Source organism: Conger conger, chromosome 8 (genome assembly GCF_963514075.1).
Source record: "Conger conger chromosome 8, fConCon1.1, whole genome shotgun sequence".
In the NCBI taxonomy this organism is placed as follows: Eukaryota; Metazoa; Chordata; class Actinopteri; order Anguilliformes; family Congridae; genus Conger; species Conger conger.
Genome location: NC_083767.1, coordinates 50115809 through 50143452, shown reverse-complemented (window position 1 = coordinate 50143452; position 27644 = coordinate 50115809). Strand labels below are relative to the sequence as shown.

The 27644-nt window shown below is 42.2% G+C and overlaps 4 protein-coding genes across 12 annotated transcripts in view; 3 read left to right on the top strand and 1 right to left on the bottom strand.

Annotated features, from left to right (window-relative positions):
- Positions 1–8686, top strand: LOC133135593 (uncharacterized). 3 transcript variants are annotated; one of them, XM_061252723.1, is made up of 16 exons: positions 1–323; positions 682–799; positions 1051–1227; positions 1918–2020; positions 2422–2454; positions 2642–2698; positions 3150–3383; positions 4276–4382; positions 5079–5250; positions 6785–6875; positions 6974–7035; positions 7131–7215; positions 7356–7417; positions 7493–7554; positions 7716–7777; positions 8199–8686. In XM_061252723.1, exons 1-15 carry the CDS (start codon positions 164–166, stop codon positions 7750–7752), a joined length of 1560 nt encoding a protein of 519 aa, XP_061108707.1. In that variant the 5' UTR covers positions 1–163; the 3' UTR covers positions 7753–7777; positions 8199–8686. The 3 variants fall into 3 exon arrangements, with proteins under 3 accessions (XP_061108707.1, XP_061108706.1, XP_061108705.1); XM_061252722.1 differs by having other exon boundaries at positions 1–341; positions 8169–8686; XM_061252721.1 differs by having other exon boundaries at positions 2–341.
- si:ch73-352p4.8 (cystine/glutamate transporter) lies at positions 8361–16396 on the top strand. 2 transcript variants are annotated; one of them, XM_061252724.1, is made up of 13 exons: positions 8361–8488; positions 10426–10673; positions 11085–11211; positions 11436–11551; positions 12002–12127; positions 12366–12465; positions 12556–12600; positions 12751–12874; positions 13003–13106; positions 13204–13300; positions 13465–13614; positions 13906–14083; positions 16166–16396. In XM_061252724.1, the coding sequence occupies exons 1-13, from the start codon at positions 8448–8450 to the stop codon at positions 16228–16230; spliced, it is 1521 nt and encodes a 506-aa protein (XP_061108708.1). In that variant the 5' UTR covers positions 8361–8447; the 3' UTR covers positions 16231–16396. The 2 variants fall into 2 exon arrangements, with proteins under 2 accessions (XP_061108708.1, XP_061108709.1); XM_061252725.1 differs by lacking the exon at positions 8361–8488 and adding an exon at positions 9745–9846.
- LOC133135590 (forkhead box protein M1-like) lies at positions 16392–27372 on the bottom strand. Of its 3 annotated transcripts, none has more exons than XM_061252709.1 (9): positions 27233–27372; positions 20958–21468; positions 20637–20785; positions 19960–20154; positions 19676–19804; positions 19365–19424; positions 19016–19070; positions 18336–18517; positions 16392–18197 (listed from the first exon to the last, which is right to left on the bottom strand). In XM_061252709.1, exons 2-9 carry the CDS (start codon positions 21430–21432, stop codon positions 17454–17456), a joined length of 1989 nt encoding a protein of 662 aa, XP_061108693.1. In that variant the 5' UTR covers positions 21433–21468; positions 27233–27372; the 3' UTR covers positions 16392–17453. The 3 variants fall into 3 exon arrangements, with proteins under 3 accessions (XP_061108693.1, XP_061108692.1, XP_061108694.1); XM_061252708.1 differs by lacking the exon at positions 27233–27372 and adding an exon at positions 22355–22516; XM_061252710.1 differs by lacking the exons at positions 19365–19424; positions 27233–27372 and adding an exon at positions 22355–22516.
- Positions 24330–27644, top strand: part of tulp3 (TUB like protein 3) — a 34515-nt gene continuing 31200 nt past the window's right edge. Inside the window, exon 1 of one of the 4 annotated variants that reach the window (XM_061252714.1) lies at positions 24330–24408. In XM_061252714.1, coding sequence (XP_061108698.1) covers positions 24389–24408 — 20 coding nt within the window. In that variant the 5' untranslated portion in view covers positions 24330–24388. Of the gene's footprint in view, positions 24409–24853; positions 24918–25094; positions 25208–25542; positions 25688–27644 lie in introns of those variants that run through there. The other 3 variants (XM_061252719.1, XM_061252717.1, XM_061252720.1) reach the window with 3 other exon arrangements.

Genomic DNA, 27644 nt, shown 5'->3' with positions numbered 1-27644 from the left:
TGTTCGTCATTAGCGAGCGCCAAACAGGATAAGTGCATAATATCTCCATGGCATGAATACTTTTGAGCAGCAGTTGCTCCTGTTGTTGAGAGCATATATCTATGGTTTAGAGTGTGATCTTACAAACAATAGTTAGTGATTATTTACTTGTAAAACAAAAAATATGCCGACAATGTGTGCAGCAGTAGGTTGTTATCAGAAGGCGAAACGCGGATCGTATGTGAAATTTTACACTTTTCCGCGTGATCCCGTAAGAAGAAAACGGTGGATCTCTGCTGTGAAACGCGAGGGATGGACACCAGCTTCTCACAGCAAATTGTGCAGTATGCACTTTATTACAGGTTATTACAGCAAATGACAGCCTACTTTACCTTCTAGTTTCAGTTAAATGGTCCTAGTCTGATTCCTTTTACTTGCTAGTTTGATGTTACTGATTCACACGGCCCTCAGATTATTTGCAATTTGACAAAATGCCAGTGTGCCTAAGGTGTAACGTTACATCCTAACGTTAATATGCCGTTAATATGGAGATTCCTATTGGTAACATTCATATTTTGTCGTATGATTAAGTGCCATTGATACATATGACGTTGCAAGGGATACGTCCCGGATATGCACGTTCCATCTTTTGGGTTCGTTACTAAGGCTTGTATTCGTTTGAGCATTTTCTTGTTATTTTAGGCAGACGAAGCGACGACCCTTTGTCACCAGATTATGTACCATCTTGGTTCGCACACACCACAACGGAGGAAAAGGAAAAGTCAATGGCGTCGATGAGGAGATATAAACGGAGCCAAGAGTACGTTCATGTTAACCTGTAGTACTTGCATGTGCATCTCAAACCCCCATTTTCCATGATAGGAGTGGAACCACTGGAACTGCCCTTCCAAGTATTAGCAAGTGTATGTGCTCCTCCAGCACAAGTAAAACAAAGATAGATCAAGTTATTACTTAGAGTTGTTGTTGTTTTAAGTTTACCATGGGTGCATTTCTTAAAGTCATTCTGTCCATAGTGTTTACAGTGTTTGTTTTATGGTCTGACTCTTATAGAGCTCATCCAAGGAAAGACGCTTCCTTGTCTGAACCCGCAGTAGCCACATTGGGTTCTTATCGAACCGGATTCCTGGCTGCCAGTTTAGGGAAAGACAGGCCTGTGTATGCATCTTTCCCCTCTCTGTGTGAGGAGTATGTGAAGCGGTCGCTCATGGAAGTCCAAACTTTATCCAGGTACATATTTAACACATAACACAATTTTTATTTCTAGAGTATACAGCTTACACTTAGATATAGTTTCTTTGAATCAATATTGAAATAATGAATTTGTGTGTTCACGTTGTCACTAAATTGTTCAGAATAGCACGTTATTGTCAGCCCAGGGTCACAGCCAGTAGTCATTATGCAGACAGCTCAGGTTTTCAGTGATCTTGTGTAGCTTTGTGAAACTTAGCTTCTGTTAAATTGATTAATCCAGTGTTATATTGGGCTATTCCAATGAAATTATGAAACCATTAATTTTCTTTCAGTATTGAAAAGTTTTAGTCCGTCAATTTAGAACAAAATAGTGATATCAGCTTTATTTTTGCTGCAGTACACATTCATTGTCATGCACAATAGTATTTATAATGTTGTGTGTTCACATGGTAAGATGAGTACATCATAGATGGTGGCATGCTGCACAGATTTATGAGCCAGTGGTTTTACCTTCAATACTATGGGGGGATCTCAAGACAACGTGGTGAGATTTCTGGTTGAAAATTTGTTGCTTTATTGGATGAAGGGGGGCTGGCTTACTAAATTTACTTTTTTTTTTTAAACGAAAAGACAGGCAGCCTTAATTTAGATTGTATTTGCAAAGTATGTTGATAAATGTAGATTATCCCCCTTTTATTGTTTATCCCTCTCTCTCTCTCGCACAAGAAATATTGTGTCATCAACCCATGAAGTGTCGGGCACCCCTGCTGATGAGGATAAAGAGAAACTACATCCCACCAGCTTTCATGAACAGTACTGTCTGCCAGAGGTACCGTCTGTAAATGGCATCTTCAGTATGTGCATGCGCACTCAGTGTAGAGAGCAGTTGGTATCATGCTGACTATTTTACGTATTCAATTAATTTATCCAGTTTAAACACCCATCAGTATTTCATCAATATTTCTCAGCATTCTAGAGAGAAAATCATAGTCTATTCCCAGTTTCATAGAAAACATACGGCTGTCGTATGCAGGCCTCAGCAATAATGCTGCCTTTAGGTTTTGGAGGCTTGTATCTTCTTGACTGTTGGCAGTGCAGAAACTTCTGAGATTCTGTTCAGCACATGCACACACAGTTTCACAGCTGTGATCCATCCATCCAATAAACAATTGCAGTTTTCATTGGAAGCTGGTGGGAATGGTGATGTGTAACTCTATTTTGTTTGGATAGAGCATTCAGTGGACCAAAGGAGCTTGGGAAAAAGTAAGATGACATGTTACAGTGACTTTCTGTCAATCTTTCATAATTTCCTCAATGACTAAGTATGCAGTACTGTTGAATGTCTTTCTGCGATTGTCCTCTGTGACAGTGTATTAACTCATTATTAACTCTAGTGACAGTGATTTGGTTTAAGGGCTACATGTACTGTAACTGTAATTTGTACCTACAGGTGAACCGAGAGAAATTTCAGACCAAAAGGAAAAAACGCTACAAGCACACCATCAAGGTACAGGCTTCATTGTTACCTTCTCCCCTTTGCTTAGATACATGTCTTTTCAAGGCAGTCAATGTGGCATAGGTTATGAAAATTTACAACTTGTTAGAATTCTGGGATTGCAGTTGTGTTTGGAATGAAAATCAGCATACACAGAGTAACCACTGCTCTACATAAATCAATGGATATATTGTAAAATTCTCTTCTGCAGACTGTAGTTGAACGGACAGATGAGGGGAAAATGTTTTATTCATCAGCAGTTGAATGATTTGTTTTCCCTTGATGTCATCCTTTATGGCCAGGCATGTCATTTGAGTATTTGGCCACACAAGCACTCTGATGCACTTCATTTTATTGTCCAGTGTTCCCAGTTTGACCAGACCAGACAGGGTGAATGGGTGGGGAATGACTGCTGCAATTGTGGGATTCTCACAGGTGATTGGTCTGTTTTTCATGTGCTCAGGTGAATGAGAAGTGGGAATGGCTGGGGGTGGATCTGAAAGGGCCTCTGCCCGAGACCCAGAATGGACACAGGTTCATACTGACTTTGATGGACTATTACTCCAAATGGGTGGAGGCCTACCCCATGAAATCAGAGTCTGCCGGGGAGGTGGCACTGAATATCCGAAACCTCACCTATCAGTTTGGGTGGCCTCTACGAATCCTGTCGCAGATGGACAAGGCATTTATCCAAGAGGTAAAGAATTGTTGGTTGATGGCAGTTAGTTCTTATTTATGGTTTTTACCCTTGTTAATACAGTATGTCATAGCTTTCTTTTATGATCATTGCAAGCCCTTTTTCTGCAGCTTCAGTGGTATATTTATAGCTTTTATTCTGAAGCTATCTCACTGTTGTGGTGCTTTCTATCCTGTGGCCCAGGTTAAGCATCCACTCTACTTTCACAAAGACCTTTTCATGTCTGTTGGGATAAGTGTGTGCCAAATAAAAAAAATTATAAATGAAATGCTGTACATTTTGCTTGATCTAACATCACACAAACCAAAATCAAACATTCCAATGATTGTTTTTTGCATTTTATATTGTTTATATAGTGAGAACGATGGCGCAATGAATGTGTTTGATGGCACAGGGCCATTGTCCATTGTCAGAAGAGCTCTGCTCTATCTACAAGACACCAATGACAGGCCAGCTGGTGATATTTGTGTATCTGTTTCCCTTTAAAAGCCTCATTGGAATGGCTTGTTTTTGCAGCTCTGAGATTCCTTGTTTGAAGTTTGAATAACCCTATTTCACCACCTTTCAGCTGAACAAACATTCTTCAAAATTTGGTCTGGTGTTGGGTCAGTGCAGTTGCGTATATGTTTGACCTGGTTTGTGTCTTGAGTGAAGAGACTGTCTGACCAGGTCAGTGTTGGTCAGTTAGTTGTTCAAAGATTTAATTACATATATGGAAAGGGCAGAGTTCCCCAAAATATCTGTTTGTATGATGTTCATGTTTGACCTGTAGCTGTCCCAACTTTCTTATTTTTTAGCTGGCCCTTACAAGTTGGCATGTTGTTTGTTGTAGGCTGTCTTATTGCTGCTGTGCACAATGCATATTGAAGCAGTGCTGAACTTTGTTTTACAGGTGAATACGGAGCTGGGTATGTTATTGGGGGAGAAGGATGTCTCTCTAATGACCTTTCACCCTGAAGCCAGCACGCGGGACACTGTCTCTCAGTGCTTTGTAGACAGGTCAGTTCCCACAGTCATACCACATGCAACTACTTTGACATTCAGAAGCTGAGTCACAGACTTTTAGTATTACTACTGTTGTACAATTCCCGTGTGTAGAATGTGTCCATGAGAATATATAAAGGAAATGTGCAAATTGAAGAACATGGAAGACGTAATGTGCCATTGACCATAAGGTCACCTGTGAAAGGTTAGAATTACTTGTTATTGTAATTGTTATTGAAATGGAAATTGAAGCTTTCAGTTGACAGGGTTTCCCCTCCGCTAAATCACTCTGCAGTGGTAAATTTGGCATTTATATAGCGCCTTTATCCAAAGTGCTGTACAATTGATGCTTCTCATTCACCCATTCATATACACACTCACACACCAACGGCGATTAGCTGCCATGCAAGGCACCGACCTGCTCATCAGGAGCATTTAGGGGTTAGGTGTCTTGCTCAGGGACACTTCGACACAGCCCAGGCGGGGGATCGAACCGGCAACCCTCCGACTACTCTTACTGCCTGAGCCATGTCGCCCCATGACTTCTGGTTGTTTGGGAACCTGCAATATGCCTGTACCATTGTTATGTGCTCATCTGAGCTCATCTGCAAACGAATGCACTGAAATATGAAAACGTGAACCCTTTTGCTGATGTTGTTCTGTCGCCTGCTGTCAGCTTGTTGATTTCTTGTTCAATGTGTCACCCTGCAGAATGGTGTCAGAGCTGGTCAGGGACCACCAAGAGCGCTGGGATGTGCAGCTTCCTGCCAGCGTGTTCGCCCTGCGCCTCAGGCAGCACCCCAGTACTGGACACAGCCCCTTCTACATGCTGTACCGCAAGGAGCCCCGTCCGGATTTCAGCAGCACCACCCAGGAGCTGCCTGTCAGTGCAGCCTCTCTTCTTTAGCCCTGCCATGCCTTGCACTGTGTGTCCGCTCAGTATGCAGTTACCCTAAAAATTTCGTGGTGTGTTTAAGACAGCAGGAGACACAAGGGAAAGTAAAACAAAGCAAAACGGGAAAACTAGAGCCAAAAAGGGAGGGAGGGGATCAGGCTGAATAAATTTCCCTGAAAACAGAAGAGACAAGTTTAACAGAAAAGTGGAAGACATCAATGAAAACAGTAGTAGCAATAACAGAATATACTCTAAGACTGAGTAAAATAGGAGAGTGGCTCTATGCACACAATCTGTCTGATATTTAAATGTAATACTTCATGTCTTTACAAAACCAGTACAAATCCTTTGGGGTAGAATTCTTTTGTAGCAACCTTTCAGTTTCAAACAGATATTTCTATAGGTTTGCAAACACTTTCCCCAATTACATTCTTGAGTAATTCCAATGTAAATCACAAAACAGTGCTTCATATTAGATATTAATGAGAGGAGAATAATATTGAATGAATTAATTCGTTTAGGCATTCCTTCTCTTGCATGCGACAACCTTTTGGTCACCGTGCACAGTGAGTCTGGGGTTTTCTGCCATGCATTTAGATACTGTCACCGAAGTTCTCACCAGTTTATTGCTTTAAACAAAACCAACTCTTTGAGGCTGAAACTGAAGGCTGCCAGTTGAAAGAATTTTAACAAGGTGCCGGACGGCTGATGTACAGTCCTACAATGGGCTAATGACCTAAATGGAAAGTGGCTGTGCTTTCATTTTGTGGACAACGTCCCTGCTGTGTCTATGAAGCATGCTTTGACCTCACACTGGCATCCATTTTCTGCTTCAGAGATTGTGTGGCAGGGGAATCTGAAGCATTCATGCTTCCTTTTTATTTTTTAAAAACTTTCTCCCCAGTTTAGAATGACCAGTCATATTTTTATTGTCGCGCCCTCCGAAATCCGTTTGGAAGACTGTGGACTGTAGACCCTGAACCATATGCTATAAGCCTCCCCTTCCTCTCACACTCCTAATCACGTCAGCCTCACTCAGATAGAGTGAGATGGAGGAATACACTTCATGTGTCACTTATTAGGTGGACTTGGGGGCACTCCGTCGACTAGTGCATGTTAAGATGCCATCACCCCAGCTGAAACCCTCCCATACCTCGGCGTTAATTCGCCTGAGTTGCCAGCCATGCTTGACATTGACATGGTCAGTATTTTTGCATTAGAAAATGTAGACATTGTTATTTTTCAGGTACTATTGCATAGTATCCCCTATTTTTAGCAACTATGTGAGGACCTCCTACCTATCAATCACAGATTTTTGAGGGCCGCATATCAATCAATCACAGATTTATGAGGACCTCATACCTATCAATCATAGATTTATGAGGACCTCATACCAATCAATCACAGATTTATGAGGACCTCATGCCTATCAATCACACATTCATGAGGACCTCATACCAATCAATCACACATTTATGAGGACCTCATGCTCTTACGCAGTGCGATGTGTTGTGCTTCACAGCTGCGTGAGGACCTCATTAGGAGCAGTGGTCTTATGATCCCCGAAGTCAAGTTCTTCTCGAGCATGCAGCACCGAGACACGGTACCTCCACGTAAGTCCGGAAGTTGGGTCCACAGCAACCTGTGTCCAGTTTACCTGCTGTGTTGATGGGACCCGCCTGCTCACTCACCCAGAGTTGTGTTCTCTTAGGTGCAGAGCACATTACTCAGGCAGTGTCCCAGCAAGGCCAGAAGGATGGTGACACGCTCACGGTAAGGATCCAGGAGCATTGAATGGCAGCCGGACTGAACGTGTCTTTGTTGTCTATCAGCTCACGGCACTGGAAATGTACGTCATCTTTTTGTAGTGTGATAAGCAGCGGCCAGTCTTCTTGGTGACGCCCCTGCCCCTGGCCCCCTCCAACACCCAGCAAAGCGAAAGGAGGACTGCAGGTGAGTCGCCTTTGGCCTCACCTCTCTGGAGGTGTCTCCACTAGTGCAGTGTTAATTTCCTGGATTTGGTCAAATAGGTACTGTTTTTATTCAGTGCTCTTTTCGATTCAGGAGATAGTCCTGTTGTGTTCTTTTTGCAGAAGAAAACATTGCCGAGTCAAAGTCTTCACAAGATCTGAGGGATGAGAACAACGCCATCACAGTAAGTTTGGTTTTAAAAGATTGGTTTACTTCACTCTGGTGTGATCTGTTTTTTAAATTTTGCATCATCTTGTAGGAAAAACGGAGGAAACCTCGAGGTGCTAACATCCAGCATCCAGCAAGAAGAATCCTCCTCCAGTAAGTACTAGCTCATTACTGCTCTCCCTGGAGGTTGTAATTGTTGGGAAGGGGCTGTTTTGGAGGAACAGGACCATTTTGTTTTGCTGTGCCACAGTCATTTTGCCCAGTCTGCTGAACATCTGCATGGTCTCATGTGGTCTCCTTTGGACCTTTCCCAGGAGGATCCACCCTGAAGACTTTGCACTCAGTGTATAATGGAGAAAAGGAAGAAGTTGCTTTTGTGAGTATTTCTTTTTCGGGATTAGAATTTGTTGTACATGAACCACAGTGAAATGCTGCATCTGAGCTTAAACTAAGTGTATCAGCCTTATGGTGGCACAGTTCATTCAACCAAAACTACATTTAAGAAATCTTAATTTGGCTTCATTAGTTTTTAAGACTGAAGGTTATATGTTACATTGACAGTCTTCTAAATGTTTAATTACTTGTATACAGAAATTACATTTTTGAAGTGCTTGGATCAGCCAGTTGACAATTTGTTTTGGTCTGCTTCATTTTGCCAGATTTTGTCCCTGTTGTGGAGAAATTTTGATAAAGTCGACATGGGGGTTGTTCAGTGTGTCAGAAAAACTGTAACAAAGCTCAGCCCTACCCTTATTCCTGTGTCACAGTGGCAGTGTGAGTATTCCCTGCTTTTCCAGAATCTCACAGGAGAGAGACGAAGAGGGCAAGAACCTGCAGATATCGGATGAGTCAGCCAGCCAGGCAGGGATAGAGCACACGGAGAAGGGGAGTGACAAAGGACCTGGATTTATCATGTCTCTGTGTACGGCTTCCTGGTCCTTCTGTAAGATGACCTCATACATACCTATGAAGGGAGCGAGGCTTCAGGAACTGCTAAAGCTGCAACAGAGTTTTCATGTGTTTCAAGTGTTTTTCCTTGGGCTGCAATGTGTTCTCATTGCTTCATACAAGTCACTGATTGCATAAGGTAACTCAGTTATTCCTCACATACATGTGTCTATTGTCCTTGTTGTTGTGTTCATAGTACAGTATGGTGGAGATTTGAACTTAAAAAAAAAAAAAAAAAAAAAATCTTCAGTTATTTCCTTAATACATTTGTTTAATGCTGTTTGTTGTCATGGAGAAGAAGACTGAGATGTACTCAAAGTAAATTTTCTGGAATCTGTTTTTCTCTTGCTGGTTGTTTTTTTGTATCTGTTGTTGTCCAGTGCAGACTCAGATTCTTGTCTGTTTGCAGCTGTTCAGGAGTGGGCCTCTGCCCTGTGTGAGATCCCAGTTTCAAGCCGTGTATATGCACATTGTTGAGGAAATATTTTTTGTCTCTTTTCCACCTCGTCCCTTTTACGTAGGTGAAGTTGTTTTGGCAGCAATGATGTTGAAAAAATATTCAGACTCAGTAGTTGCTCATTATAAATCTTTAGTTAAAAATAAAACAGATTAATCTGGGGAGTCTGTGCGCTCCAGAGAACTTCCAGAGATCAGAGAATTCCAAAGTAACAGTAGGAAGTATCCTGGTCTTTATACATTATAGCTAACCAATCATTTGTCATAAATCATCACATTGTCTCTCTTAACCCGCCTTAATATTTTCTGTCACTCTATGAAAGCTGAGCTGTCTTAACCTTTCGCCTATATAATGATGCAGGCAAATTGAGCTGGTGATCACTAACTCAAAACATCTCTTTGCAAAGACCCACATCTCTTGGGTTGCATCACAGAGTCAAACACAGGCCGCATCCAATGCCATGGTTTGTAAACACCTGATTAAGTGTTCTCTGCACTTTCATTAAACAGACTACTTTGTAGCTCAATGTGTTTTAACAGACACACAGTTCTAATTGCTCAAGATGACTGACATCCATTTTAACATAATTAATAATAATTCTTCGAACAGTATGGCTTATCATTGTAGTACTAAACAGCATTTGAAATATAGTATAGAGATATATAGTAACATTTAGGAAAGGGTATTTTTGCACATGATTCTGAAAGTATTTAAATCAAACTTCATCATTCCTGATTTTCAATAAGGGCATTTTGATCAAACTTCAACAACATGCACATGGACACACACACACGATTTGTTCCCTTTATCTGCTTTAATTAGTGATGTTCACTGAGCTCAGAAAGACTGCTGGCTTTGTTTTTCTCCATGGTGGACTGTGAGTTTCCATGGTTACTGTTCAGTTTTGCATGGGGGGGGAGGGGTGTTGTTTTGAGGGGAGAGGGCAATCCTGTAAGCAGTTCCACCATTGGAGCCTTATTCGGCTATCCAACTGCTGTGTGACTACACTCTGTCTACCCTACCTGACCCTAGCTGAAACAGTAAGTGAGAATGGATGTAGTTGTCACTTGCTTTTAAATTATTGGTGCGAATGATACAGATTTTGAATATGTACTTCCTAATCTGGTAGCTATTTTTTTGGACTGTAATTTGAAAATCATAGATGATTGCGCTTGTTAACTCAAGAACTCAAATTTGCCAGTGTGCATGTGTTTGCTAACACAGCACCGTCATTTGCTGGTGTGGGTGTCTGTATGCCTGTTAGGGAAAAATGCCCTTTTTAACATTTCGTAATCATGTGATTGTCTTTATGTTAACACACATTGTCAGAAAATTACCCTTACATTGCCTCAATGCAAGTTTTGCTCTGTTGTGCAATGTTATGCATGTTGGTAACTAATACAGGAGTATAACATGGACAAAATACCTGCAAATGTTTTCGCAATTGAAACAGGTCCCATCAAATCCATAGGATCTGCTGAGAAATAAACCTATGGAAATATGCAAACAAGTATAATACTAGTTCTGACTGGATCTTAGTTATACTCATACAATCTTGCAGTATATGTATGCGTAGGTGTGTGTGCAGAACGAGGTGCAGCTGTATCTGTCTGCTGCAGAGTAATGCAGTGCTCAGACACGGGGTGCCCAGCGGGGGAAGCCTCTGAAACAGGGACTGAGGCCAAGGCGGGGGGTAAAGCAGTGTACCTGCGGAGGACCATCAACCTGCTGGCAGCCGTCTCCTTCATCATCGGCACGGTGGTGGGCAGTGGCATATTCATCGCACCCAAGGGTGTGCTGATGAACAGCGGCAGTGTTGGGCTGTCTCTGGTGGTCTGGGTTCTGTGTGGTGTCCTTTCCACCTTGGGTAAGTTTGGCTGCTTCGTTTACCCTCATTCAGTGCTCAGTCTTGCATCTCAAAGCCCAGTCCCTTTCAGTAGGTAAGAACTGGAAGCCTGGATGACAAAAACAATGTTATTCAATACGGAGAGATCTTTTGGTCTGAATGAAATAAAGTGGTGTAGAGAACAATGCTAATATCTATAATGGTTTTATTGATTTATTGTGTTGCAAATGTGTATTAAATCTCTGTAAATATAGTCTGATTGATTGATTGATTTTTCTGCATTTTCAAAGCACTCATTGCCCTTGCTTTATTGCATTAACTAGAAAGGGAAAGGGGACCCAAGACAGGTGTATACTAACTTTCAGATACTGTACATTTGCACTGTATTTTTTCACAACTGAAAGCTCTGTGCCCCCTCCTGTCTATACTCAGGGGCTTTGTGTTATGCAGAGCTAGGCACCACTTTTAAAAAGTCTGGAGGCCACTACACCTACCTTCTGGAGACTCTGGGGCCCCTGCCAGCCTTCCTTCGACTCTGGGCAGAGTTCGTTCTTGTCAGGTCTGCCGCAACTGTAACCTGTTCAGCCTTCTGCTTGTGTGCATGTGGTATTGTGTGCAAGCCCATGCTGGTGTGTGCAAGTTCTTGATTTGTGATTTAGCATGAGCAAGAGGAGACCTGTGCCGTCTGCAGCATGGATTTGATGTGTCCTTATTGTGTTCCATCTGTGGGGCATGATGTCGTTTTGAATGACTGTCAGTGTGTGACTGTCCTGTGTGCTTCAGGCCGGCTGTGTCCTCTGTGGTCTGCCTGGCGTTTGGCCAATACGTGGCAGAAGCCTTCTTTACTCCCTGCCCAGCACCTCCGGTCCTGGTCAAACTCATTGCCATTCTTGGATTGTGTGAGTCACAGCTCAGAGCTCAGGAAGTTCTTCCGAACTACGCACATCAGTTCTGTTTTACCAAATAATAACTATGGGTGCTGCAGCACAATATGAATGATAGATTTTAGATAGTTACATTAACACAGTGTACTTAAAAGATTATATCTAACCCTAACACGTACTGTATATGTGTGTGCTTGCCTTTGTTTGTGTGTCATTGCTTGCTGTGAAGTGCTCTGGATGATAATTGGTCATATCGTCACCATCATAACTGTGAGGCAAAAAAAGATATTCAGTTTGAATTCTCATATGTGCCTCTAAACCCCCCTCTTTTCTTTTCACTTTTTTTTTTTCCTACTGTATTTTCTTTCTTCTCTCTCACTTCATGTCTTTCTCCTCCACTGGCTGCCTCTCTCTTTTTTCTCACTCCTCCCTGCTCTCTTGGTTTCTCTCCTGCTCCCTCCTCAGCATTTGTAGTGGCAGTAAACTGCTGGAGTGTGAGTTTAGCCTCCAGGACCCAGATCACCCTCACTTTCATCAAGATATTTGCCCTGCTCCTTATCATGGTCCCAGGCATCTGGACACTTGCTAGAGGTATGGGGGGGATTCTTAGGACTTCCATGTCTTTGGGTTTAGCCAGGATTCTGTAGGATATCTACAGCATGACTTTCATTATACTGTAGGTCTTGATGAAAATATTCAGTACTGTCATTGTTTTGTTAGGGTATCAAATTATTGTTGCAGTACTGCATGATGTCAATAATAATTAATTGTGATTATCTCGTTGGGTCTATCGTGTGGAACAACACCCTCTCTCCTTGCGTAATTCCAGGGAAAACGGAGAACTTCCACAATGCATTTGATTCTGGATCCTTGACCCTGAACAAGCTGCCACTGGCCTTCTACATTGGCCTCTATGCCTATGCTGGATGGTGAATTTTGATGACTACAATGAGTGTTTTGATGAATTTTTGATGAATACAATAAGTGTTTTAAGCATAACCTTTCCCCCTCCTCCTCAGGTTTTATTTGAATTTTGTTACAGAAGAGGTCATCAATCCTAACAGGTACAGGAACTCACAATATAAAATACTGAGGTTTATTTTGCATGCATCATTCATTCTCTTCAGATCTTTGGATTTCCACACATATTTGAAAATGGTGTAATTGTGAAAAATCAACTACTCTGATTTCCCTTTCTTTTCTTCACCATTTAGAAATATCCCACTGTCAATCATCTTATCCATGGCAACAGTGACCGTGTGCTATGTTATGGTCAATGTGGCATACTACACGGTGATATCGGCAGAGGAATTGCTGGCATCAGACGCTGTAGCTGTGGTCAGTACTCCGCCAGCCTCCTTTCAATGGCTTTTTTGGCTCTCCCTGTAGACAGGAGAAAGGCAGATTACATTTAAAACGGTGTCTTAATGAGGCAGTGGGACCCAGACATTCTTATTCTGTTCCAGACGTTTGCAGATCGTGCTTTGCCAGGCATCGCCACTGTGATTCCAGTATTGGTGGCTATTTCCTGTCTGGGGGCTCTGAACGGGGGTTTTTTTGTGGCACCAAGGTAACGCTTAACTTTTCAAACTGCAGGCCACACTGACATCTCACACATGGTTGTATACAGTACGTACATTAACGATGATCCTATCTCCATGCTTCAGGATGCTGTTTGTGGGGGCCAGGGAGGGACATTGGCCAGCTCTGTTCTCCATGATCCATGTCCGCAGACACACACCGGTGCCTGCTGTGCTGCTGCTGGTACAGTACTGCCAGACACCACTCCCTCACCCATTGCAAACTTTCTTACAGCAGCCTTTTGTTGTGTTCTGGATTGTGTGCTTTGTGTGCTTCCTGTGTGCTGGTGTTTGCTCAGGTCATTGTGATAGACTCCATGCTCTGCCTTCCTGTTCCTGACACTTCAGTACCCACTGGTAGTGCTGATGGTATCCAGAGGAGAGCTCTTCCAGTTGGTCCACTTTGCCTCCTTCTCCCGCTGGCTCTTCATTGGCATGGCAACCCTGGGGATGCTTATCCATCGTTACCGCTTCCCACAGCACCCAAGACCCTTCAAGGTCACTGCAATATCTTCTTTTCTCAAACTTAAACCGTTAGCAAAATCAGCAATATTGTTTTGGGCAAACAGCTGTACAGCGATTTTATTTATGGAAAGAACAGGTGGATTATCACCTGAAAGATACATATTAGTAATTAATTTGCCTGAGACAATATCTGGAAATCCAACTGATTTAGCCAGTGTGGAAATCCTGAAACGTGTTAACATGGAGGTTCGCATTGAAATTGAATTGCGAACTGTCATCTGCTGTGACTGTTTATCCTGTTTTGTTGCCCCCTGGTGGTGGCAGGTGCCTCTGGCCATTGCGGTTTCCTTCACAGTGGTGTGCTTCTTCATCGTGGGACTGTCCTTGTACTCGGATCCCTGGAATACAGGGGGCAGCTGTATCATCACCTTGACCGGACTGCCTGTGTACTACCTGACTGTGCATCGTCCATGCCTGCCCTCCCGCTGGATGACCGCTTTCAGTAAGAGACCAGGACACGCACAATGCTCGAGATTCATAAAGCCTTGTAGAATCCAGTCTAGTTAGTTCAGTTCACAATGATTTATTCCACATGACAAAAGCATGTGGTTGTTCATTCGCAATTACTTATACACATCAGAAAGGAAATGCTATGTTTAAAACAATAAAAACAGGCACAGCTAAATTGCAATCATTTTTCACTTGGCATGCTAGAACCGAGGCCTACAGTGCATCCAGAAAGTAAAGTATTCACAGCGCTTCACTTTTCCCACATTTTGTTATGTTACAGCCTTATTCCAAAATGGAATAAATTCATTTTTTTCCTCAAAATTCTACACACAACACCCCATATTGACAACATGAAAGAAGTTTTTTTGAAATTTTTGCAAATTTATTAAAAATAAAAAACTAAGAAATCACATGTACATAAGTATTCACAGCCTTTGCCATGAAGTTCAAAATTGAGCTCAGGTGCATCCTGTTTCCACTGATCAACCTTGAGATGTTTCTACAGCTTAATTGGAGTCCTCCTGTGGTAAATTCAGTTGATTGGACATGATTGGGAAAGGTACACACCTGTCTATATAAGGTCCCACAGTTGACAGTGCATGGCTGAGCACTGTCAAAGTAATTGTCTGTAGACCTCCGAGACAGGATTGTCACGAGGCACAAATCTGGGAAAGGGTACAGAAAGATTTCTGCTGCTTTGAAGGTCCCAATGAGCACAGTGGCCTCCATCATCCGTAAATGGAAGAAGTTCGGAACCACCAGGACTCTTCCTAGAGCTGGCCGCCCGTCTAAACTGAGCAATCGGGGGAGAAGGGCCTTAGTCAGGGAGGTGACCAAGAACCCGATGGTCACTCTGTCAGAGCTCCAGCGTTCCTCTGTGGAGAGAGGAGAACCTTCCAGAAGGACAACCATCTCTGCAGCAATCCACCAATCAGGCCTGTATGGTAGAGTGGCCAGACGGAAGCCACTCCTTAGTAAAAGGCACATGGCAGCCTGCCTGGAGTTTGCCAAAAGGCACCTGAAGGACTCTCAGACCATGAGAAACAAAATTCTCTGGTCTGATGAGACAAAGATTGAACTCTTTGGCGTGAATGCCAGGCGTCATGTTTGGAGGAAACCAGGCAACGCTCATCACCTGGCCAATACCATCCGTACTGTGAAGCATGGTGGTGGCAGCATCATGCTGTGGGGATGTTTTTCAGCGGCAGGAACTGGGAGACTAGTCAGGATTGAGGGAAAGATGAATGCAGCAATGTACAGAGACATTCTGGATGAAAACCTGCTCCAGAGCGCTCTTGACCTCAGACTGGGGCGACGGTTCATCTTTCAGCAGGACAACGACCCTAAGCACACAGCCGAGATATCAAAGGAGTGGCTTCAGGACAACTCTGTGAATGTCCTTGAGTGGCCCAGCCAGAGCCCAGACTTGAATCCGATTGAACATCTCTGGAGAGATCTGAAAATGGCTGTGCACCGACACTCCCCATCCAACCTGATGGAGCTTGAGAGGTCCTGCAAAGAGGAATGGGCGAAACTGCCCAAAGATAGGTGTGCCAAGCTTGTGGCATCATATTCAAAAAGACTTGAGGCTGTAATTGCTGCCAAAGGTGCATCAACAAAGTATTGAGCAAAGGCTGTGAATACTTATGTACATGTGATTTCTTAATTTTTTATTTTTTATAAATTTGCAAAACTTTCTAAAAAACTTCTTTCATGTTGTCATTATGGGGTGTTGTGTGTAGAATTCTGAGGAAAAAAAAGAATTTATTCCATTTTGGAATAAGGCTGTAACATAACAAAATGTGGGAAAAGTGAAGCGCTGTGAATACTTTCCGGATGCACTGTATATCATAAAACAGTATTGCTGACAGGATAAGTAAAACCTAGACCGACCAGTTTTACTCAATGCACTTAGTAACTTGCCAATCCTGCTTCATGATACATGTTCCTGATTTCTTATACTTTACAAGCACAATTACTTTTCACAAAACAATGTTCATCACGGAGCTACAACTGCAAGAGGAGTGACATAGATGACTATTGTGTGTAGGTGATAGTAGTTTGTTTGTTGCAGACTTCTGTAGCAGGCAGCTCCAGATCCTGATGGAGGTGGCCCAACAGGAGGTCAAAACGTACTGAAAATCCCCTCCCAGCCCAGTCCACCCACAATGGCTCGAGATCTGGATCCCACATTTCGTGTTGTCATCCTGTGTGGGACAAGGAGCACTGAATCCCAGTGTAGATTTCCATTTTGTAAACACAATGTAAATCTCTATTTTCATTAAAAAAACCCATTGACATCAAAGATATGAACAGGATTTACTGAATTACAGCACATATACACACAAAACACAAGTGCTTGTACGGTAGATGAAGATGGTACAATGATGGGGAGTGCAACCGGTCACAGTGCTTGCAGGTTTTTGGGGTCTTTTACACGTCGAAACCTGTGGTACATGCAACGGCGAACCACATTGTATACTATGATTATATACATGTCACAATAAAAGTTCATCTTAAACTCTGAAAACTGTTGTTAGGAAATCAGCATCCACAAGATGTAGTTTGAAATGTAAAACATTTAACAGTTTAACAGTCAATTTATGGGTTAAAATGCAAAACCCAAAGGGAAGAATGAAAGAGCTGAAAGAAGGGCAGGGTTGGTTTTGCACTTTCAAAATCAAAATTATTTGCAGTAGCTTTGATGGAATATCACTGATTAACTAAGCTTCTTATCATTTAGAAAGAAGTATGTGCAAGTATTTTATCAATTATATTTCTTCAAAGCTTCAAATATAACCATGTTCAAAATCTTACATTTGTTTCCCTTATTTCCTGGTATTACATATTTTATATATATTACGCAAAATTCAACTGCTCCAAATACTTATTAGAAATGGCAGATCTGCCATTTACAACATAAGCATCCTTAAATATTGTAAAATAGTGTCTCGCTAGAAGATCAGACAAAATTGTTGCATCTCTTTTCATTTCAAACAGATAGGCTAATACAAACATACACAATGTGCAAATTTAAACTGGACAGATGCTATGTACATTCATCAATCACAAAGAGACAGACTTGCAAATGCTTGCTCATGTCCCTTCAAGAATGGAGTAGAAGGCTGCTAATTAGTCTATACTGAAATGAAGACATGGACAGATAAGTAGTCAGTGACAAATTAGTGACACAAGACCATCCAGGCAATCCAGTGGAAAGATTAGAGAAAGTACATAAAAATGACAAATGGCACATGTAATACATATATATATATAATATATTTAGAAGACATCTGAGCAGCTTGGTATTGAAAAGAAAGAATAAAAAGGAGTCTCAATGACAGCTGAAAGTAGGTGATGCCTCACTTTAGTTCAGGTATGAGCTGAGACCAGCTGATGTTAGCCATGCCCAGATCCTCGTCATCTAGGCCTGAGAAACTGATGTCCACCAAGATCTTGCTCAAGCTGTCATTCATGGTGTCCAAGATAAGGCCTTCTGTGAGTGACCGGTTGGCCAAGGCAGCGCCCCCTACCTGCAGCTCACGGGAGCAGGACCGGGCAGCAGGGGAGGAGGGAGCGGATGTCAGGAGCTCACGGGGGGAGCTGAAGAGAGGCACATCTTTAAACGGTGTACTGCTGAAGCTGAAGGGGGTGTGGTTGTGTCGCTGAGGGGTGAGGGTGGTGTTGCGGGGCGTGCGAATGGGGCTGAAGTCCAGCACGTGAGCCTCTTTCCCCAGGGGCGTCAGCCTCCATGGCTCGGGTAGCGTGGCGGGGGGCTTGCTAGGGGTGGAGGAGGCAGGGCGGCTGCTTTTGATGGGCGTCTTAAAGGCGTACCCTCTGCACGGGCTATCGGACTCCAGCTTGGGTTCATCGTCGGCGTCCTGCGTGTCCTGGAAGGTGGAGAGGTCGGAGGCAAGGCCTGAGTCCAGCAGGGTGCTGTCGGGGAAGAGCAGCACAGGCTCCTCGCTGGAGGGCGGGGCCAGACGCTGCTTTCGACGGGAGCCACTGGCCTCCTTCCTGCTGTGTGCTGGCCCAACCTCATCGGACAGCGCGGCGTCCAACGGCTCATCCTTCGCTGCATTGTGCAGCGGGGCACGCTGTAGGACCTGCCCAGCACACAGTATATGCAGGGACATATGTATGCTTATATGAGTGACAAGAATTAGAAAAATGCTAAATCCAAATGAACATGCACACAAAAAAAGCTCTGGCACGAGTGGGTAAAAGTACAGGCCAGTCTTTACCTTAGGTGCTATTCGAACCCTCTTACCCCCTCCCTGGACACCAGCAGTTGTAGAGCTACATTTCTGCTTTGGTGCAGCCAGGGGAAGCTGTGCAGAGGACAGGAAGAGAGAGGGGGCAAGGGGAAGCTGGATGGGGACCAGGTAGGAGTCGGTGCGTGGTAAGAGAGGTTTCATCTTTCTCTCTGAAATTGGCATGGAGAAAAATTGGGTCAGGGCAACCAATAAACACCTGTGGTAATAAATAATAAATTGAACACCTGTGGTGTGCTCTTCATGCTGTACCTTAACTCCTTTGCAGGAGTCCCATAACCTATTGCACCTTATTTTTCACTTGTCTATCTTTACCCGCTTGTATTTTATACCTTAATCTAGGACTTTTGAATTTATATTGTACTCAGTACTGTAGTTCCTCTAGTTGTAGTTGTCTTGGTATGGTAGTTACAGACTTGGCCCATCTACCTTGTGTACTGGACATATGTTCATGGCCTTACAAACCAATCCTACATGAATTGTACCTTATCTGGCCTGTTTGGTTGTTTTATGACCTTGATATGCACTGTTTTGTATATCACTTTGGATAAAAGCGTCTGCTAAATAAAACGCAGTGTAATGGGAAAAGACTAAAATATACAGCCCCCCCCCCCCCCCCCCAAACACCCATCTCCCCTCCTGTAACTCACCGGTGGTGTTTGGAATAATTGCCTTCCTGACTTCTGGAATGACACGCTTCAGAGGCTGTGGGGAGAATAATTATGTCATTACTCATGTACATTAATTGGGACCTGGAAGTGAAACGGTTCCTCTGTTCCTGAAGCCTCAAATAACTGGATAACCTGACCCATACTTGCATGGAGGGGGGAAGTTACTGAACAATATGGTGGCAATGAAACTGCTTTCTACTGCTCTGTCTGCACCTCTCCTTTCTTCCTGAAACATTCAAAGATAATTTAACAGCAGATACAGATGTCAGGTTAAATGCAGGAGCTGCCCCCTGGCTGTGCTGTGACAGATGGTGAAGAGCAGTCTTACTTGTTGCTCACAGACCTGCACAGTCTGTGGGGAAGTGGAGGCAGTCAGGTCTATCACAGGCTAATGAAGGAGGTGAAAAAAAAAATAGGTGCAAAGTCAGAAGAAAGATCCTTTTCTAGAAGAAGACTAACATTCTGTTATAATTATGAAGAAAAATTGCATTGATTGATTTGTACTATTTTCGATAATGTCATAGGAGCCTAAAATAATTGTTTGGTGAACATAGTCTTCATGAGAAGCTCACAGTGAACAAATCAGGCAGCTTGACAGACAAAGTCACATTATCATTGGATTACAGTTGGAGCACCCACCTTGTAGACCTGATCTAGTGTCAGGCAGCGGTTGGCTTCAGGACGAATGGTCCAGTAGGAAATTTTGCCATCCTGAGAGGTCTCTCGGATGAACATATCATGCAGGGAGAGGTTGTGGCGGATGGAATTCTAAAGGTACCGTAAAAATAGGAACAAATTCTTATGGGCACAATGATTTCCTCAGAAAACAGTTCACTAACCTGCTGTCTTGGCAAGGTAGTTACTGTAGGTCTGCTACTTGCCATTATAGTCTGTTTTATCTGGTCTAAGCTGGATATGTTTACCTTCCAGCCTGGCTTGGCCACATTTCTGAAGTAGGTGAAATGGTCCTCAATCCAGTTATAGATTTCCTTCAGGGTCATCCTCCTGCTCTTCTTGCTATTGATGGCAAATTGGATCATAGCCATGTAAGAGTAAGGGGGTCTCTCTGACTGGGGATCCTTAGTGCCACACATTCCCTCATCAGAGCCTCTGGGTGTCTAAATCAAAAGGAGTTCAAAGTCATTTCTATTTAATATGCAAAAAATACATATAAAGCTGAATGAAGAGCTTTAGAAAATAAGTATATATCCAATCAATTCAGACCTGCTGTCGTTCAAGACCTGACATTACTGCATTTGTACTTACTACTCGTGGCTGGCACAGATAACCTTATGATTCTGCCATTTCCCACAGCTGATATATTGAACAGATACATTTACCATTAGACAAGGTAAGGAGCTTTCCTAAAAAAACTAAGCAGAACAGGCCACATTTACCAAGATTCACCAGAGAATAACAAGAATGTGAGAATAATCATAAAACGCTGCAAATGTGGAATACCTTCCTGAGAAATCAGTACTGAATGTTCCCGCCTCAACAGTAGAACAAGGTGTGGTCTGTCAAGGCACACCTGCTTATTTGGAACATGTCTTGTTAATAATGTTATGAGCCGCTTATGAGAATCAATCAGTGTGCTGACCTGGAGAAGCTGTGGGCGGGGCACCCGATTCTCCTTGTTGGGATCCTTCTTCCTAGGGTTAGGTGCTAGTCCATCTGTGCTCATGCCCCCCAGCCACTGGATGTTGGTCAGACTGTCATCCAACGGGCAGCAGTCAAGCTCCTTGTTCACTGATAAATCAGAAACCGAATTATGTTCCTTAGCTATCTGGGTGATGCACAGCTAAACCGAAGTTCCATATATATATATATTTTTAATTGTTTCAGTTTCTCAATAAACATGTAAAGTGACCTTTTTCTTTTTCAAGAGGGAAATATCCAGAAAAAAAATAAAAAGACTCACAAGGTTTCACTGAGATTGGAGGCTTGATATCCACAAGGCATTCTGTTCCATCTCTTATAGGAATTCCTCCACCTGGCTCTGTGTTGAGAGCAACAGGGTTTCCAATTGAACTATCCCCATCACCTAGGGTGGGCATGCAGATATTCTCTGGCCAATCCTCCAAACTTCCACTTCCACCACTCAGCAAGATGAACTTATTGGGTCCCTGAGGGCCACATTCCTTTCCTTTCGCAGTCAGAGCGCCAAGGACACTCTGGAGGTCCGCTGTCTTGGGTATAACCACAACTTGTGTATCAGGTAATGTTGGGTGGTCAATGATGCGGATATTTTTAGGGAAGCACTGAGTGGTTGAAGGTTCAGTGGTTTCTTTCTTTTGTCGTCCATCTGGCTCATCATGGGGGACCTCTGGGTCAGTTTGTGGAAACGGGAGCTTCCTCCTCTTAAGGATTAAGGGCCTTCTGGGGCTCTCCTTCATCCTGCTCAGAAGTCAGTCACTGGCCTTCTCTGTTGGCTAAAACACGGGCACATAAAACATTGAACATAGGGTTAAAGGCACCTCTCCTCCCCTTCAACAGCTGATTCAAGTTCTCACAAGTGCATGTGAATTTCAGTTAACTAAAAGCATTCGCCAAGAACGTGCAAATACCGGTATCTGATTATAAACATGATCATTAGTTAACTGTTAACCTTTGACTTAACTCCACCTGTCTTGATGTGATGACAGCAAGCAAATCTCAAAAGTGTAAATCGATGAGTGCAATAATAAAATAATGCAGTCTCTACCCTTGGCACAAAACAACAACTCGATAAATTACGTCTTCTTGTAATTTATCGAGTATGAATCACGATACATATGAATAAACGGAAATAAAGTTACCGCAGCTGTACGATATCGTTATTTAGTTAGTTAACTAGCAAGTCTATTATCCGGAATAGTTTAAACTCGACTTTTAAAATACAGTATAAGCCGTTGATGTGACGTAGACATCTACATATCGTCTTCTAGAATGGAACGCCGTTAAACTGATTTTAATTGGTGATGGCTAGCTAAGACACTTTTGTAACGTTAGATTAACGTGTTAGGTAAGATAAATTAGCTTCTAGCGATGTGAGCGGCCTATCTCTCCGTAAGTATCGCGTGGTCTGCTTTTAGCATGCTTCTATAATTTAATAGCTACTTCAGTCTAGGTATGGTACTAGCTGTAGTACTGTCTTGTTATGCTAGTTAGATCGCATGAATTAATAACTTGACCGTATTTAGCAAGCTAAATAACTTGAAACATTGTCACTGTACCTAGCACATTGTATCTAAATACATGACTCAGGCTGTGCACGGTTGCAATGTAATGCTAGCTAGCTTGCAACACAACAAAGAATACTTTAATAAAGCATCAAACCTTCATTTTAAGAATATAGCCTTTTAATCGTTAATTCCTTTCTTCTTTACAGGGCGTCTTAACTATCAGTTCCAACATCGAGGAAAAAAATATCGACTGCCTGTGTTCTTCTGATTTTATGGTGATTTGAATTTTAGCGCGCTCCGCTGTAAGCAGCCGCAATCACCATATTCTTCTTTGGTTTAATGGCGGGGATTAAATCTATGTATAGTGCATATCGCCACCTACTGTACCGGAGTGTATCATGCTGATTACATTATTGATCTATTCTATGAATTACCATTGCTATCCATATCCCACGTTTTTTTTCCATAATCGTATCACTGCATATGTAATTAGTGATTTTGTTTCTTATTTTCCAAATGGTAATAAGATGTCATATCACAAGCACCTTTGTTCACAGACTTTCTTTTTGCCATCCACGGCACCGGCAAATGGAAGTTGTCTCGATCCGAAACGAAGGGCTGTACCACAAAACAGTTCGTATACAGTTCTGTAGGTTGTACACTCCACAGACCGCTCACACATCACAAAGAAACAATAATCTATGTAAGCTAATAGAATTTAAAACTACGTAAAATAAATTAATGTATTAAATTTCTGTTCTGGCGGCACGGATGGTGCAGTGGGTAGCACTGCCGCCTCACAGCAAGGAGGTCCTGGGTTCGAATCCCCGTCGGCCGGGGCCTCTCTGTGTGGAGTTTGCATGTTCTCCCCGTGTCTGCGTGGGTTTCCTCCGGGTACTCCGGTTTCCTCCCACAGTCCAAAGACATGCATGTTAGGCTGATTGGAGAGTCTAAATTGCCCGTAGGTATGAGTGTATGAGTGTGTGAGTGAATGGTGTGTGTGCCCTGTGATGGACTGGCGACCCGTCCAGGGTGTATTCCTGCCTTTCGCCCAATGTATGCTGGGATAGGCTCCAGCCCCCCTGCGACCCTGTTCAGGATAAGCGGGTTCAGATAATGGATGGATGGATGGAAATTTCTGTTCTGTTCGATGAATATTTAAAACCAACAGGCGTGATAGAATTTGAGTTTTTACATTAATGATATTATAGATTCCCAGTCCACACTTTTGAGTAAACGCACAAATAAATGTGCATGCCAACTGCCATAAATAAAATAATAATAATAAAAGTGACTTCATCGATGTAGTAGTGGCAACACCACGGTTATCTACATAACCCTATATAAAACTTGATAGTAATAAAACTAACCAGGCATATACTAGCGTCTGTCAAATGCGGTTGCCAGTTGCCAAGTCATCGCAGCATTTTTTTTCGTATAACGATAAGTCAAATCATCGCTGGCTCGCTATATTCACGAACGTTTATGGTTTAGGGTGATTCTACGTCTATGGTTTGAAATAGCTTAATTCTCCCCTTATTTCTGAAACAATGTTATCCTCCTTAAGAGCACTAGAGGGCGCAGATGCACGCAAAACGTACGTATTATATTTAAGTAGAATCCGCTATGTCTAACTGTTTTAACTAATAGGAAAGTTAAACTGAAGAATGACGTTGGAATTGCCAATAAAGGCAAATGCTGTGTATGTATTCTTTTTCAGTACATGCACGGGGTCTGAAAGCTTTTTTGAGACTGATTAAATGTTTTAAGAAATTACTCATAAGAATTACATGTACTTTGTTTTACATTACTGTGGTTTATCTATTCGTCATTTGTTACGTATGTTTTATTGCTAATGCAATTTCACTATTGTTTTGCACACTTAGATTATGTCGAGAAAAAATAATTAAATCTAAGTCTGTTTAACTACCGCCATGCAGTGACATACATTTTTTCAGTCTATCTATACAACGTACATGCGTTGCTTTTGCCTCCAATATATGTCATACCTATGTCATGACCAATCACAACCACATTGCAAAACCGGACACCCAATCACAAAGCCCGTTACAACCTCGTGTGATTAGCAGGGCAGTAGAGCCTTTTTCCCTTGGAGTAAAATAGAATCGCCGACATCCCGACACAAGGAGGCCATCAGCTGGGGGATCCATAGCAACCACTGATAAACATGAGTTACTACAGCATCAGGTAAGCAAGTAGCCTAGCTACATGTAGTTGTCTCTAAGCGGTTTTCCCATGTGGTTTGCTAAATGAACGAAGGATAAACTATTAAAACCACATATCTGAAATAAATGTGTCGTTTAACTTTAATTCTGAGAAGGTTCTGTTACTCATTTGACTAGAAAGCTGCCTAATTTGCAACATCAAGTATGCTAGCTACCTCGCTAAACCGCTTGACTATAGGCTAGTTACAGTTACAGTGTATGCGTTGTTGCAACGAATTGAAATAGGTTATGGCCTTGGCTGGTTAGAATTCTTCTAGAAAACTATTGTTCAGCTTTCGTAGAAATGTCAATCAGAACAATTCGCACGCGCTAAATTACGTTATATCCGATTGAACCTGATTTAGCCAATAAATGGCTTGCAACGGAGAGCTAACGAGATTATGTGCAACTAGATATCTAGCTAAATTTGAGAAAGTTGCTAGCTAACTGTATTGTGGAGTGTAATTAGTGACCTGGCCAGACCTATACCTGGTAAAATAGTTTTCTGAGAATAATAAGTGTCTGTAGCGTACTATTTTGTACTAACTAAGATACGCGCTAGTAATAATTTACTTGGTCGCTAGCCAACGTTAGCATGTTCGAGTCTTTTTGGTGCACGTATCCTCCTATCTGCTAATTAGCGCATTATATCAGCCAGCCCACGGTTCCTGGTATCTTTCCTGGTTAACGTTATATAACGTTAACACTAGACAGGGAATCAATTTAAATGTATTTGCATTTGAACTGAACAGAAGTCCACATAAGAACTTGCATAGCTACTGGTAAGGGTGGTATAAAACGTAAGATCTATGCTAGTATTAGTTATGTCTGGCAGTCTACTGGTAACGGTGATAGATTGGACTCCAGCACTTTTGGTTAATTTAACATTAAGTTTACTAACTAGCGAACAAGGGTTAGCTAATAGCAGCAAACTGCTACGTTAGCTAGCTAGGCTATGCTCAGACAGCTGGTAATATTGAATGTTGTTCTATTTGCCATAACGTTAAGTTACCTCTCCATGTTTCTCAGTGTAAGCATTTAAAAAAAACAGTCTAAAGTTATGGTAGTCAGGACGACAATTCCTAAAGTGTTATTTGTGATTATTGATATTATATCCGGTGGGGACAAGTTGGTAAGCCAGCTAACTATCTTGCTAATAACCAGCAACCTTCAGTATTAGCATTAATAGTAGCAAGTTAAGGGCCTCTGCTACTTGCCTTCAAAAACTTCGGTGTGATTCGCAAGATTCCAAGGATGTGAAGGTGCGATTTCGAGCATTTCCCTTTTACTTAACCAGCCACGTCAACTGAGAATCTAATTATCTTTTGCAGTGAAGATGTAGGACGGGTATAGTGACTTTTAAGGGATGATTAGGTGGCCACATGTAGTTGACATAAGTACTGCTTTGTATGCACATACTGTCGGTCGTGACCAACAGAACACAAAAGAGCACCTTCTATACAAAATAGATTTCATTGAGTATTAATACATACAAATGTTGAGGTTTTGCGATTTTCTAGAAGATTTGTGTAGAATATGCATCTATACATTGTGCTAGTGGACGTCATATTTTATATAATATTCATAGGATTAAAGTATGCTTTTTTGTCAATATCGTAGCTGTCCTAATATGCCCGTAACACTAATGTGTCGCTTTTACTCGGTCATTAAGATTTTAACAATGGCTACATTATCCAAACATGATTGACACAAAATGTCCAATTGTGTGTAGCTTTTGCTTTAAGGCATAGATGCGCAAATGCCTAATTAATTTATGAAATGGTAAATGAGCTGGGATTTGCTAATGGCTACAGCTGATGCTTGAAGCTACACTCTTGTAAAGAGGCATGCTTTTAGACTGCTTTTATTGTTTTCTCATGAAATTAGTTTTACCGTCCTTTTCAATGTTGGTGATAGACGTTCTGATCTTGGAAAGGGATTTAGTGCAGTCGACCCAACCCACAAAATTACAGCATAGTTTCTATTTTTGCTTTTCGTAGATGCACATGGGTAATGGGCTGCTGGTTTTGAATAGTCAAAGAGGGAAATATGAACTACATTCAGGGTTCGCCCAGGAGAATAGTTAGAGGAGGAAGTTCCCTAGACGGTAAGTAGCGGCGGCATAACGTGGCCAGGTATTCACAAGTTTTCAGTGGCTGCAGTATTAAATCCTTTAACAAGAGGCAACAATTGCGCAAACTTGATAAATTATATAAATGTAAGGTCACGTATCTGCTTTCCTAAGAATTATAATCTCTTAAACAGGACAACAGTGACTGGCATTTATTTAGGAAATTAATAAATAAAATTGTGCCTTATTGTCGCTAGCTTCACATAGATGTTTGAAGTTGCGTTCGATGTCCAGACGTTGTCAGCGTAGTTGTACTGCATCAGGAGGTTGGAGAAAATGACGCTCAAAAATTCAGAAAATTGTTCTCTTCACTCGATGGTCGATTTGACAGTAATTTCTTCCAAGGCGGATTCAGAAGGGAATTAACAACATTAAAGACATTAAAAAATAAACTTCTGAGATTTGTATTGTTCGTTTGACCTATTTGAGTCTGAATCCCTATTTGAATCTCTGCATGGAGGTTTTAGTCTGTGGTTTTATTGATTTTTCTCAGACTACTTTGTCGAGTCACTCCTGAATTCCCCCCTATGAATACCTTGGGGAAACCCAGCACAGGTAACATCCCTGGAAAATGTATACTGCTATTGAAATCAGTTTTCAGGAGAAGGAAACATAAATAATTTCAGCCTCTTTCTGTGCTGCTGAATCGCAAAGAGCTTTGCATTTAACTTCTTACCGTGAAGGCTGCAGAATTGGGACCCATATTTCTCCTCATGCATGCCTTCCCTGAAGATGCTCCACACCCTAAATCCAACTGTACGTGCTTGCTGTAGTGTTTTCTTCAATGTCCGAACAGCGCTTTCGCAATGCAGTCTACAGCCACCTGACCCCTGATTAATGGGGACAATAACAGGAGGTGAAACGGATGCTTCCTATAACCATTTCCCCTCAAAGGCCAGGAAGCACACCAACAGCCAAAAAGGAAAGCGAAACACACTGCATTGTCCACGCTGGCCTGTTTTTTTTGTTTAGTTTTTTCTCTTTCTTTCTTTCTCTCCCCTGCGACTTGACTTTGGGCCAGGGGTTCCTTGTTCTTCATCTGTAGTGAAATGAAGACTGATATTTATGTTTTCAGCTTGCGGCAACCT